This window comes from Lacerta agilis, chromosome 13 (genome assembly GCF_009819535.1).
Source record: "Lacerta agilis isolate rLacAgi1 chromosome 13, rLacAgi1.pri, whole genome shotgun sequence".
Classification (NCBI taxonomy): Eukaryota; Metazoa; Chordata; class Lepidosauria; order Squamata; family Lacertidae; genus Lacerta; species Lacerta agilis.
In genome coordinates this window covers 41,437,814-41,450,217 of record NC_046324.1, presented here as the reverse complement: position 1 = coordinate 41,450,217, position 12,404 = coordinate 41,437,814, and the positions used below count along the sequence as shown (strand labels likewise).

General features: G+C 42.5%; 1 protein-coding gene across 6 annotated transcripts in view; it reads left to right on the top strand.

Annotated features, from left to right (window-relative positions):
- The first annotated feature begins 1,764 nt into the window (after positions 1-1,764).
- The window catches only part of TRRAP (transformation/transcription domain associated protein), a 175,689-nt gene continuing 165,049 nt past the window's right edge, over positions 1,765-12,404 (top strand). For all 6 annotated transcript variants that reach the window (XM_033166488.1, XM_033166487.1, XM_033166486.1 and 3 more), the window contains exons 1-8: positions 1,765-1,881; positions 5,487-5,655; positions 6,440-6,489; positions 7,745-7,855; positions 8,078-8,182; positions 9,407-9,490; positions 11,325-11,381; positions 12,142-12,267. In XM_033166488.1, the coding sequence (XP_033022379.1) occupies positions 5,556-5,655; positions 6,440-6,489; positions 7,745-7,855; positions 8,078-8,182; positions 9,407-9,490; positions 11,325-11,381; positions 12,142-12,267 (633 nt within the window). In that variant the 5' untranslated portion in view covers positions 1,765-1,881; positions 5,487-5,555. The remainder of the gene's footprint in view (positions 1,882-5,486; positions 5,656-6,439; positions 6,490-7,744; positions 7,856-8,077; positions 8,183-9,406; positions 9,491-11,324; positions 11,382-12,141; positions 12,268-12,404) is intronic.

Genomic DNA, 12,404 nt, shown 5'->3' with positions numbered 1-12,404 from the left:
GTTCCTGCTCCTGCCAACCTAAAAGGAGATGAGCGCCGCAACCCCAGAGTCGTCCGCAACTGGACCTTTAAAATAGGGGTGGGTGGGAGGAGGAATGAAAAACTGGATGAACATCGAACTGCTCCGCTACACTGCAACATTTTGTTGCAGGTCACATCTTTATTTCCAGTATGATGCAGAATGCAGGTTGCAAGCACTGCATCCTTAGGAAATGATCTCATTTCCAAACATTCAAAAATTTTAAAAAATCCACATTCCTACACATATTCCTTTTCTAACTGATTATGATTTTTAAGTTGTAGCATTCTTCGGTATTTTTAATTTTTTATTCTGCCACACAAGCACCTTATTTGATATAATTATGAATGATGACTAAATATGAAAGTTAAATAATATTCTAATGCTTTAGGACAGATGTTTTCGACTACCCATCAGCTCCAGCTTGTCAGATTTGCAGTCCTGCTCTGGGTTGCTGAAAGCATCACATACAGTAGTTTTACAATAACCCACACAACAACCCTGTAAGGCTTGTCAATATTAATATCTCTACATTGCATGCGTTTTATTGAGGGTGACTGACCATGGCGGCGTGCCTAAGACGATCTAATTCAAGGAAAGCGGTGAAATTCCAAACCATGCGCTTCCATGGTTTTAAAATTTATAGTAGAATTATACTCTCTTCCATTCCTTTCCCTATGTATCACTTGCGTCATATACACATCTACTTAGAAGTAAGGCATATTGAATTCAATGGGGCTTACTGCTTAGTAAGAGATGTTAGGATCACAGCCTTACTTTTCTTGAAAATTAAGGAACTAATAACATTATTGCTTGTGGCAGCCGGACAACTGATTGCACAAAACTGGAAAAATTGAGGCTACTTGCAACTTTCCATACGGAGACAAAATGTATGGACAGTGGTGTCATTAATGGAGAAATTTAGAAAATATACCTAAGCTCCAAATGTAACTCAAGACTCACAACAATTGTATGGAATTGAAAGATAGCGTGCTCTGGTCCATGGGGTCAGGAAGAGTCAGACACGACTGAACAACAACAAATGGTGTCCTTTCATTGCTTCCCTGTCTGGCAATCTATAAAACTGGCATCTTTCATCTACGCATGGACAATGGTTGTTTAATGTACTTCGTTAAACTCATGGGTGAGAGGTGGGGGCGACTTTTGTTGTGGTTAAGTTTATTGATGATTTTGATGCTTAACATTCGGAAAAAAAGGAAGTTAAGGTCCACACAATCACTTTGCACACCCTTGTTACAAAGCACACCCTACTGAACATAGCGGGACATCCCAGTAAAGATGTATATAGGATTGCCCTGCGCGCCCCACTGTTTGCATAGGATTGCCCTGCGCGCCGAGGGAAGCGGGGAGGGGGGAAATCAAACAGCAGCGCGCTGATTGGTGGACGAAGGGCGAGAAGAGGAACGGACAAAAATATAGGAAAAGCTGTAGAGTGACCATGCAACCTCAACTTCCGGTGAACGATTGAGGGCTCCGAATCTCTATGGAGTGAACCGGCGCCGCTCTGGGTCTCAGTCGCTCATTGATGAACCCCGCCCCTTTTTCTAAGGCACATTCCTTTTGCACTGGGAAAGTCAGTTTTTCGATGGGAAGCCGGAAGTGGTAGGAGCGCTTCGCTCTACATCTTTCGTGTCTCCTATAGCGAGGAGTGCTAACCGGAAGTGGCGCTTGGTGTGCTTCCGCTTTGGGGTGGGCAAGCAGCAGGGGGAGGCAGGCAGGCAGGCAGGCGGGCAAGGAGAGGAGGCGCCCATGCGCCGCTGGTGCCGCCGTCGCTGCTCTGGCCGCAGCTGCTGCGCGGAGGCAACAAAGGAAGGCATGAAGGAGCCGGCGCGGCCTGGACTGGTGAGGGGAAAGGAAACAAAAAACGGAGAGGAAACGGGGCGAGGGGAAAGGGGAGGGGGAACAAGAAAGGAGGGCGAGGCGAGTCCCCCTCCCGCTCTGAGCGGAAAGTGGGCGTGGCTGCGGGAGCTTCTGAGGGAGGCCGGAGGAGGCGGGGTTTCTGCAGTGGAGGGAAGAAAGGGGCGGGGCCGAGCTCACGGGCGCCGGGGATTGGTCCGCGGCTGTGCGCGTGGCCTGCGAGGGGGAGGAGTCAGCCGAAGGCGCTGATGGGGATCTGACTTCTCGTAGTGGTTAGAGCGGCTTCTCCTCTCACCTGCGCTCCCGCCTTCTGAATGGCTGTTGGACTACAGCTCCCATCATGCCTCGCCGCTGGCCACGCTGGCTGAGGCTGATGGGAGCTGGAGTCCCCACGGCATCTGGAGGGCAGGAAGTTGCGGGAGAGGGCTGGACTGAGCGCTGAGGAGCTCCGAGTTCGAATCCCCACTTGCCCGTGACCCGCTGCCACTCGGCCTAACCTACCTCACAGGGGTGTTGTTTTGCAGATAACGTAGTACGTGTGTCTTATGTGAAAGGAGAACGGGGTGGGGGTAAGGATGGGAGGGTGGTTGCTGCCAGTTCCATAGCTTCAACTAAAATTGTGAAGATCCGGGTTCAAGTCTGCGCTGGTTGACTTTTAGGCAAGCAGCTCCTGTTCTGCCTAACTTCCTTACACCGTTGTTGTGTGGATAAATTGTGGGCTTTTATGTGCACGTGTGTGTGGGGTGGTGGTGGTAGAACCATGTATGCTCACTTGGGAGTCCAAGGAAGTCCAACCAGCTGTGCTTCCTTTTAAGACTTGGCACATTGTGGTTGTAAGATTCTGTAGGTATGATCTAGTTGAGATTCTTGCATTGCAGCGGGTTGGACCGGATGACCCTTGGGGTCCCTTCCAACTCTGTGATTCTAAGGTAGTTTTCAGCCTGAGGCAGAATGGGAGGGGAGATGGGTGGCTCCTTTAGAGAAGTTAAGTGAGAGCAGTTTAGGGGGACATAAGAAGAGCTCTGCTGGATCAGGCCAGTGGCTCATCTAGTCCAGCATCCTATCCAGAATTTCCCTTCCTCTGTGACCTGAGCTTGACAGCACTTTTACCATCCTCCCATTTCCAGCAACTGATACTTAGAGGCATACTGCCTCTGACAGCAGAGATTTTGTAGATTGTATATGGGCAGAGGGTCTGTTTGGATGAGAGGCATTGCAAACAGTCTAAAACAGAGGGAAGCTTTCATGTGGAAGGGGTTTCTTTGTTTATATACCACCCTTCAACATAATATCTCATGTTGAATTGGAATGGAGTAAGAGAGAGGAAGCATTTATATACTAACTTGTCAAAATTTGTATCCTGGCGAACGTGGGATGTGTCTTTCTCTATTTACCCTCCTAACAGCAGTAAGGTTTGCCTTAGACCAGACAGGTTACTTTTTGAATTTCAGTGTGTAAATTTCAGTGGCAAAAAAAGTTGGCCCGGTGCTGAAACGTATTTGTTTAAACGGCAGGATTTCTCCTGCGTTAACAACAGTGATTGCAGTCATGCTCCCATGCTACTGTATTTATTGTTGAAAACCTAGCTATTTTAATGCATGTGAACTGTTACCAATTGAAAATACCACATGTTTGCCCAGGTTGTGTTATGGCCAATGACTGAAATTGGAGAACTGAACCATTACAAGTGTTCCAGTAGTCTTTGAGGATTTTTAAGGTCTTTAAGGTTTTTAACAACAGCAAAAACAACAACTGGTTTAGCTCCAATAATATTTTGCATGATGGGTTGTATCCAACAAAGTTCTACTCAGTGTAGACACAATTGAAATTAATGGACTCAGGTTAGTCATGTCCATCAATTTCAGTGGATTGATTCTGAGTAGGACTAACATTGGATACAGCCTTAATATATTTTATATAGAACGATTACCCTGTCACCTAATTAAATAAACTTTGATTGAGCAATTGCATGGAAACACTCCTTAGTGTTTTCAAGTAAAGAATCCCACTGGCTTTAGTGCTAGAGATGATACACAAATGCACCATAGCAAGCACTTTAGAACAGAAGTGGGCATCCTTTGTGGCACGTGTGTGTTCCTGGGTCTAAGTCCTTGTGTTTTTAAAGCAGCCTTTCCCAACCTAGTGCCCTCCAGACATTACAACTGCCATAATCCTTGACCACTAGCCATTACTTGGTTATGGTTGATGGGAGTTGTAGTTCACAGCACCTGGAGGGCGTCATGTTGGCTGCCCCGTCTTGTCTGGCCAAACACTGTAGCCCTAAGAATGATTAATGAAGGACTTCAAACTACTGCAGTGGAATGCCCACAAAATAAATATATGGCAAACTGAAGTCATTTCCTTGCAAACAAGCCTTTGCTTTTGTTGTTGCTTAATTTGATCTGTTTATTATTAGTTTCGGCTTTTTGTGTCTTTATTCCTTTGCTGCTTCTTTTAGGCAGGTGATGGTGTTTTTAAATAATTGATCATTGCTATTTTTGTGCTTCTTTTTATCTCTCCAAAACTGCTTCAAGCAACTTCTTTTTGGAAGAGAGAACTGGGATGGAAGTTTTTGATATAAATAATAATTTATATAACAAATATTTTGAGAGGAAGAGCAAAACATCTTATTCAGATGCACATATGCCCCACCCTCAAAACTTTTGTCAGTCGTATTTGACAACAGAATTCATTTCAGTCCCCAAATAATTATTTCAATGTCACACATGCAAGGAAGGAAGACATTAGCTCATTCTAAGGTAATTTTGTTTCCCCCTCCATAAGCTGAAGTGCAGGAATTATAGTGCCATTACGTCAATCTGTTCTGCAGTCACATTTTGGCTACTGCTTACTCTCAGTGGTTCTTACACCTGAGTCAGTGTGCATAGGCTTAGAGTACCTAATTAGGAACATAGTTTGCATCCTTCTTAAGAGAATGCAGAACCAACTACGGTTCAACATGACATGGTCACATCCAGGTTAGATTACTGCAATGTGTAGGGTAGGTTGCGTTTGAAAAGTGTTTGGACATTTCAGCTGGTTGCAAAATGTGGCAGTGGGAGCTTTGGGTCCTTAAACGGCAAAAATTGAGTTATATAAATAGTGTGCCAGAGGCCTGCTCATGTTTGGACCTAGGTGAGCAATTCCCTATGCAAAGGTGAAATCCAGTGCATGAAGGACAATTGAAGCATCCTATGTAGGTTGTTGGGGTGATCCTGGTATACCACTATGCGTGTGTTGGCACCGGGCTTCAGTATAGCTGAAGGAGCTTCTGTATACCTGATGGAGCGTCTCCACCGCCATCTTTCAGCCTGGACACTGAGGTCCACCTCTGAGGACCTTCTCGGTGGTAGCGCCCTCCCTGTGGAACACCCTCCCATCATATGCCAAGGAGATAAAGAATGACAAAACTTTTAGAAGACATATGAAGGCAGCCCTGCACCGGGAAGTTTTTTATGTTTGTGACATTTTATTATTTTTTATATTTTGCTGGAAGCCGCCCAGGGTGGCTGGGGATACCCAGCCAGATGGGTGGGGTATAAATTATTATTATTGTTTGATAAAGTAGCATTGCATTTTGTTTTTAACAGGCTGACTGATCCCTGAGGTCTTTAACTCTTCTTTGTAAGTGATAACTTACATTCAAAAGGGGGAGAAAAATGGCATTTGTTTCAACGCAAGGACCCACTGTGGTTGACCAAACCACTTTAATGAAAAAATACCTCCAGTTTGTGGCAGCTCTCACGGATGTCAATACACGTAAGTTTATTTGCAGTTTTTTCTCTCTTCTATTTTTGTTTCCTCTGCTAGACGAGTTATTCACACTGGCCTAGTGCAGGCGTATCACTGGCTCATGCAAACTGCAGCCTGCAAGTCAGAACCTAAATTTGAGAATGTGCTCAACCTTCATTCTTCCTTTCATATGTGCATTCTTATTGGCCTTAAGCATGATTGAGAATTTTATCTGTACCAATCCTGAGCATGCTTGATGCTAGCAGGAGTCCCCATCTTTACCGCAGTGTGAAATCTTAAGTTTGAAGTGGGTTTGCAAACCTTGGGTGAAGAGCGAACCTGGTTAGCATTCACTTTAGGTAGCATTGCTGTAGAGTGAATGCTAGGCTATGATTAAGGTCCTCAGGGAGAAAAGGAAATTGTTTTGGAGAGTGAAGGGAATGTGGGCCTGAGGTTGGTTCCTGACCAAGAAATCAGGATTTGGAGTGAGCCAGAGTTGTGTTTGCACCGGGCCATGGTTCAGTAAACTCCGCTGTCACCTTAAGCTTTGCTTTAATGAAGAAGCAAAATGATGAAAAATATTTTCTTGAACCCTGAAAAAGTAATCTTGTGTGTGACTGCGTGGAGATGGATGATTGCATGTGTGTTTGAGTGAGAGTTGTGATTTGTGGAATTCACAATTTGGGTCATGAGAGCCAAACTGATAAGATCTGACTGCTTCTTGGAGTGCGGTCAAAGAGCATTTCTTCAATATCTGTCAAACATTTCGTTTAATTTCCCCCCTTTTTATTATTCCATTCTTGATTTGTAGCTGATGAAACAAAGCTGAAGATGATGCAAGAAGTCAGCGAAAACTTTGAGGTAACGAAAATCAGATCGCTGTCTTACTGATCTGAACATGTAGACCTTTGTGGAGAGACTTACAACAATAATTATGTAAGGTGGCTTCTCTACTAGAGACCCACCCAACTGAAAGCTGATCAGAACAGTTAAAATTGTCCCACGCCCCCAAATCTACTTAGGCTTGGTGCAGAGATACAAATCAAGCCAGCCTTGAGTATAACACGTTTGCTGTGAGCCATAGCCCACCAGGTATACCATACAGGTGAGTTTTGGTCTGGTGGAGGAGGGACAGATTGTTCCATCTCTCCTTCAGCAGTCTGGTTTGTTTCTGTGCTGGCCACAGAGGAAGGAAAATTTCTTCCTCCTTAACCAACCCAGATCCACGGTGAACTGGTGGAGCGGGGTGGATCCCTCCATCACTCGACTGCTATCCTGCTTGGTAGGTTTTGTTTTTGTTTTTTAAAAAACTATTCTGCTAAGAGGCCAGTAATCTGCATTTCCAAGCTGGCCACAGTGGAGGGGGCTTCTTCTTCTTCTTTTTGCAGCCAGCACTGCAATGCAAATCACAAGTATGCTAGCAAATTTTCTTTTGTAAGGGGAGCAGGCTACTAACTTTTGTGGCATTGCTGAAACACACTAAAGTTCAAGTCTTGGGAAGGAAGCAAGTTTGTGGGCCTTTTGCACAGCCCTCTATTCTAGCTTGGCAGTACGTATGCATTGTCCTCAAAACGAGTGAAATAGCAGCTTGAATCATTTTTGGCTTGCTTTGTTTTAGTAGCTGCAGCAGCTTGACGTGGTTGGCTATGGAACCTTTGACTGCCATGCTTTCACTAAAATACTTAATTCCACATCGCAAGACGAGTTTATCCACTCGATGCTGGCTGAGCTACCTGGATGCTCGGACAATTTCTATATAGAGTGGCTTCTCCCAGACGCTAACGCTAATGTGACAGCAAAGGTAGCCAGGTTCTGTGCTAGAGCCATAAAAATTCGGTCCGATCTAGTTCGCAGTGCCCACACAACTCCAGGACAGAGCTAAAGAAAAGCCCATGCTATAACCAGTTGTAGCCCACCTTTTAAAGTAGCGATATCTTCTTTTATCTAAAAATTTTAAAGTTTAAAGTTTATAGTTCATATTTTAGCATGTATTTTGGATTGTATTTTTATGGATATGTGTGTGCTGGTTGAGAACCGTAACAATAAATCTATCTTAATTCCGCATCGCGTACATGTTTGAAATAAGGATCCTTAAAACGTTGTTTTCTCCTACTAGAATGTGACGTCATCCCAGCAGTATTCCACATTCCTGGAGCACATCATCCCTCGATTCCTTACTTTTCTCCAGGACGGAGAGGTTCAATTTCTGCAGGAAAAGCCAGCACAGGTATATTTTGAAGCAAACTCTTCTCTTTCTCTCAAGCTTTCTCTTTCAATGAGTCCTTTTGACAAACCAGAAGGAAGCTTCGTTATTTATGCGTATTGGGGTTTTATCTGTGTGTTTTTCCTTTAACGTGATCCTCAAGCTGTTAGGGCTTTACCATATGACTTTCCACTGAGTTACACATTTTGATTTGATGACCATCCTCCTTCTTTTATCCCTCCCCAGCAACTGAGAAAATTAGTTCTGGAAATAATCCATAGAATACCAACGAATGAACATCTTCGACCGCACACCAAAAATATCTTATCTGTGATGTTCAGATTTCTAGAGGTACTGTACTTTAAAAATATAATCTTAGCAACATTTTTTTTAAAAATAGAATTACTCCTGTTGTGGATTTACCTACCTTTGAAACTTCATAGCTGGAAAGATAACTAGAAGTGATGGAGTACTGTTTAAACGTTACGTGCTGTTCTGTTATTCCTATGTGCTTGTGTATGAGACACTTAATGCAGTGAATGAGAGCCCTTAAGGGCAAGTAAAAAATAGACTGTTTTCATTTGATGTGGCATAAAAAAAATCCTTTGCCAACTGAGATGCAAAATGCACCAAACCTCCAATTTTCCAGGTTACTTGTGTGGAGAGGCTTTGTAGAAGATTAACCTACTTTCTTATTCCTCTCTATGATCGCTGCATTGCATGTTTTTGCTACATCCTGGTTTTCCCCTCATCCTTTCCTAATTTATTATGTTTTATTGTTGTCCCCATTGTTGTGAAAAGTCTCTATGTTTTTTATAATTTTATTTATAGTTTTTTGTTTATATACATTTCAGTAGTTTAACAATAGTTCTAACATTTCAAACCTCGACTTCCTTCCTCCTCTTTCTGCGGTTCCTTAAATTTATTTCATCATTTCCTGCATATTCTAAATTAACAACTTAATCTTTTATTCATCTATTTTGATTATATATTCTTTTGAAACTGCAGGTTACTACAGTAATCCTGCCAATGTCTTTATCTGTATACAATTTGTTTGTAAATATTCAATAAACCATTTCCCTTCTTTTATGCATAAATAAATTTCTATACTGTTTGGGTAGTTCTACACCTATAATTCCCAAGAGAAAAGCTTCTGTTTTTTGTTTTGTTTTTACAAATGTTATCTTAAACATCTTTTTCAGCTCATTATATATCATTTCCCAGTAAGCTTTAACTTTACTACAAGACCACCACATATGATAAAAAGTACCTTCTTCTTCTTTGCATTTCCAACACTTAATCGATTTTGATTTATAGATTTTTGGCAATCTACTAGGTGTTAGATACCAACGATATAACATTTTCATGTAATTTTCATGTAAGTCTCTATGTACCTTGGGCTTCTTCTCTCATAACAAAATGACAATAAAGATTTTTTTAAAGGAATTACTGTTTCACAGAAGCAAATACAGTTTTCTGCATAATTCAGAAACTATGACAACTGTAACATTATTTAAAATGTTCCGGAATTCAGTCATGAAATAATAAATTTGTTCTCTTTCCCCCTACACTTAGACTGAAAATGAAGAAAATGTACTTATTTGTTTGAGGATAATCATTGAATTGCACAAACAGTTCCGGCCACCAATCACACAAGAGGTAAATTACTTTCTCCTGTACTGTTACAGTTTTATTTTTGTATTATTACTTGGATATATTTGATATATTTGTGGCTCTTGCATTGCAGAGGGTTGGACTAGATGAACCTTGGTGTCCTTTCCATGTCTACAGTTCTATGATTCTGTGCTTTGTTATATTAGAGACATGATCTAATAATAATTGAAAACGCAATGGAAAAGAATTGTACCAGTGCTGCTGTCTCCTTATGAAATCTCTGGGAGGTTTCAGAAACCTTAGAATATTGTAATTAAGGACTTAAGATTCAAGTTATGAGAAAAAGTGCATACAGTTGTGGATTTTATGGATAGATTTTATAAATTATTGGAATACTTGTAAAGGAATCATTTGCTTTCTGTTTTACTCTTACAGTACGCGCTATGTTATTGGCTGGGTCAACTTAGGCTGCAATTGTGTACTCAGTAAGAAGCCCTACTGAACTCATTGGGACTTCCTTCTCAGTAGATGTGCTGTTAAGTTCACATAAGGAAGGGTCTTGTCCCCTCCTTTTACCTGTGCTCCCCTCTGCCTCTCTGGAGTGTTGGGGTGTGTGTTACTCAGCAGGGGTGGCCAACTCCCAAGAGACTGCAGTCTACTCCCATAGTTATAAACTGGCAGTGATCTACACCCTTTCTGGCGGTTCAGGTCGAAGTTGTTGTGCTTTTTGGGGGGTGCAGAGCAAGAATGTTGAGCTTTTTTTAGAGGAGCCAAAGTTGTTGAGCTGCTTTGGGGGGAGCCAGTGATCTACCGGTAGATCACGATCTACCTGTTGGACGTGCCTGTGTTATTGGATGTATAATGGACCAGGTCCATTAGGTGATGCTCTACATGGTGCCCAGGCTCTCTCTCAACTCAGTGGGGTAGGTGCTCCTGAACAATGCGGAATGGGGCAAAGGGAGGTGCTACTGGGGGGGGGGGTAAATATTCAAAAACTGGCTTGTTCCAACCATTTACAATTAAGGCTGTTACGAAGGTGATAACTCTGACTCTTAACTACCATTTGAGGCTGCAAGTGGGAGAACATATAGAATCATAGAATTGTTAAGTTTGAAGGGACCCTGAGAGCCTTCAAGTCCAACAGCCTGCTATGCAGGAGTCTTAACTAAAGCATCAATGACAGATGGCCATCTCAGCTCTGCTTAAAAACCTCAAATGAAGGAGAATCCACCACCTTCCAAGGGTGTTCCACTGTCGAACAGCTCTTACTCTCAGAAAGTTCATCCTTTCTTGTGATTTGAACCAATAGGATTGAGTCCTATCCTCCAGAGCAGGAGAAAGCAAGGTTGCTCCATCTTCCATGTGACTGCCCTTTAGATATTTGAAGATGGCTATCATATCTCTTCTTATCCACTCTTACTGGTCTGTTCCTTTTGAGCAGGTTATACCCCTCTAATTCTTCTTTCCATTTATGAGTGTCCTCCCACCAGGTTTCAGTAATGCCTATTAGGTCATATTTGCCGTCCTGCATTAAGGGCTCAAATTCATCTTGCTTGTTTCCCATACTGTGCATTAGTATAGAGACAATTCAGATCACTAGTTGGGATTCTAAGTTCCCAAATTAAACTTAGGCAAGGCCAATGCATAAAACAATTGAATTTATTAAACAGCACCATCCTCCATATCCATGAATACTGCTGTATCCATGGAAGTTGGCAAGAGAGCGTTGATCCTAGCGGGCATGCTAAATCATTGGATGCCCTAAAACTATTTACTTAGAACCTGTCCAGTTCACTTCCTTTGCTTTTAAAGTGAACACCTAGAAATAGAATGGCTTAAAACATAGACTCATCCTTTTTCTCTCTCTCCCTTTCCACAGATACATCATTTTTTGGATTTTGTGAAACAGATTTACAAGGAGCTTCCAAAAGTAGTGGTAGGTCTTAATTAATTTTTTTCGACTTCTGAAATCCACCTTCTTGACCCATCTTGGATAAAATACGCCAACTTGGTGGCTTTTCCTTTATGCCTTCTGCAGGACTTTTGATTATTATTATTTTGCCTCGCAAAATTGGCAGGAGCTTGCGGGTCTGGTAATCGCCCACCCACCACCAGGATGATGATGATGATGATGATGATGATGATAATAATAACAACCTTTGCTCCACTTTTTCGTATAGTGCTTTCAAGTGTTCAAAGTACCTTTTGGTCCATGCAAGGGGCTGTAGTAGAAAGATGGGATTGCAGTAGCCCTGAATGTATATTGAGAGGGATGCTGAAATGCTTGGTGTGGGTTTTGTAAATGCCATATTATAAGAAAAGTTGTTGGGAGCAAACATTTAATCATAGACAATCAGCAGTGCTTATTATTGCGGCAGTATAATCATGCGCTAATTGTATCCAGAGATAGCTAATAGCTTATTGAACTATTCTTAGTACGATATTCACAGTTCTGTATTAAATTGTCAACAGTGAGTTTTGCCAAAGTTGCCTGTTGTCAGAGCTCATTGCCAAAGCAGTCGCTCTTCTTCCTCCTTTCCTCCCACCCCATCCCTCAGCAACCACGGAGTCTGGTAGAATTGGCTTTCCCCTGCTTTATTTGCGCTTCACCTCCGTAATCTTATCAGGGCTTGTGAAGTTCGGCGAGATCTGCAGCTATGGTTAATGCTTCCAAATCTCTTTGCTTCTTGCCGTAGAATCGATACTTTGAGAATCCTCAGGTTATCCCCGACAACACTGTTCCTACTCCAGAAATGGTTGGTATGATCACGACGATCGTAGTGAAAGTAAATCCAGAACGGGACGACAGCGAAACGAGAACGGTATGCATATAATGCATGACTCCAGCTTGTAATAGAACTCTGTGGTTTATGGAGCATCTGCCCTGGCATGAAGTGAATATGAACCTTGGCAGTGCCATCTGTCAGGAATGCTTTGATGGTGTTTCCTGCTTGGCAGG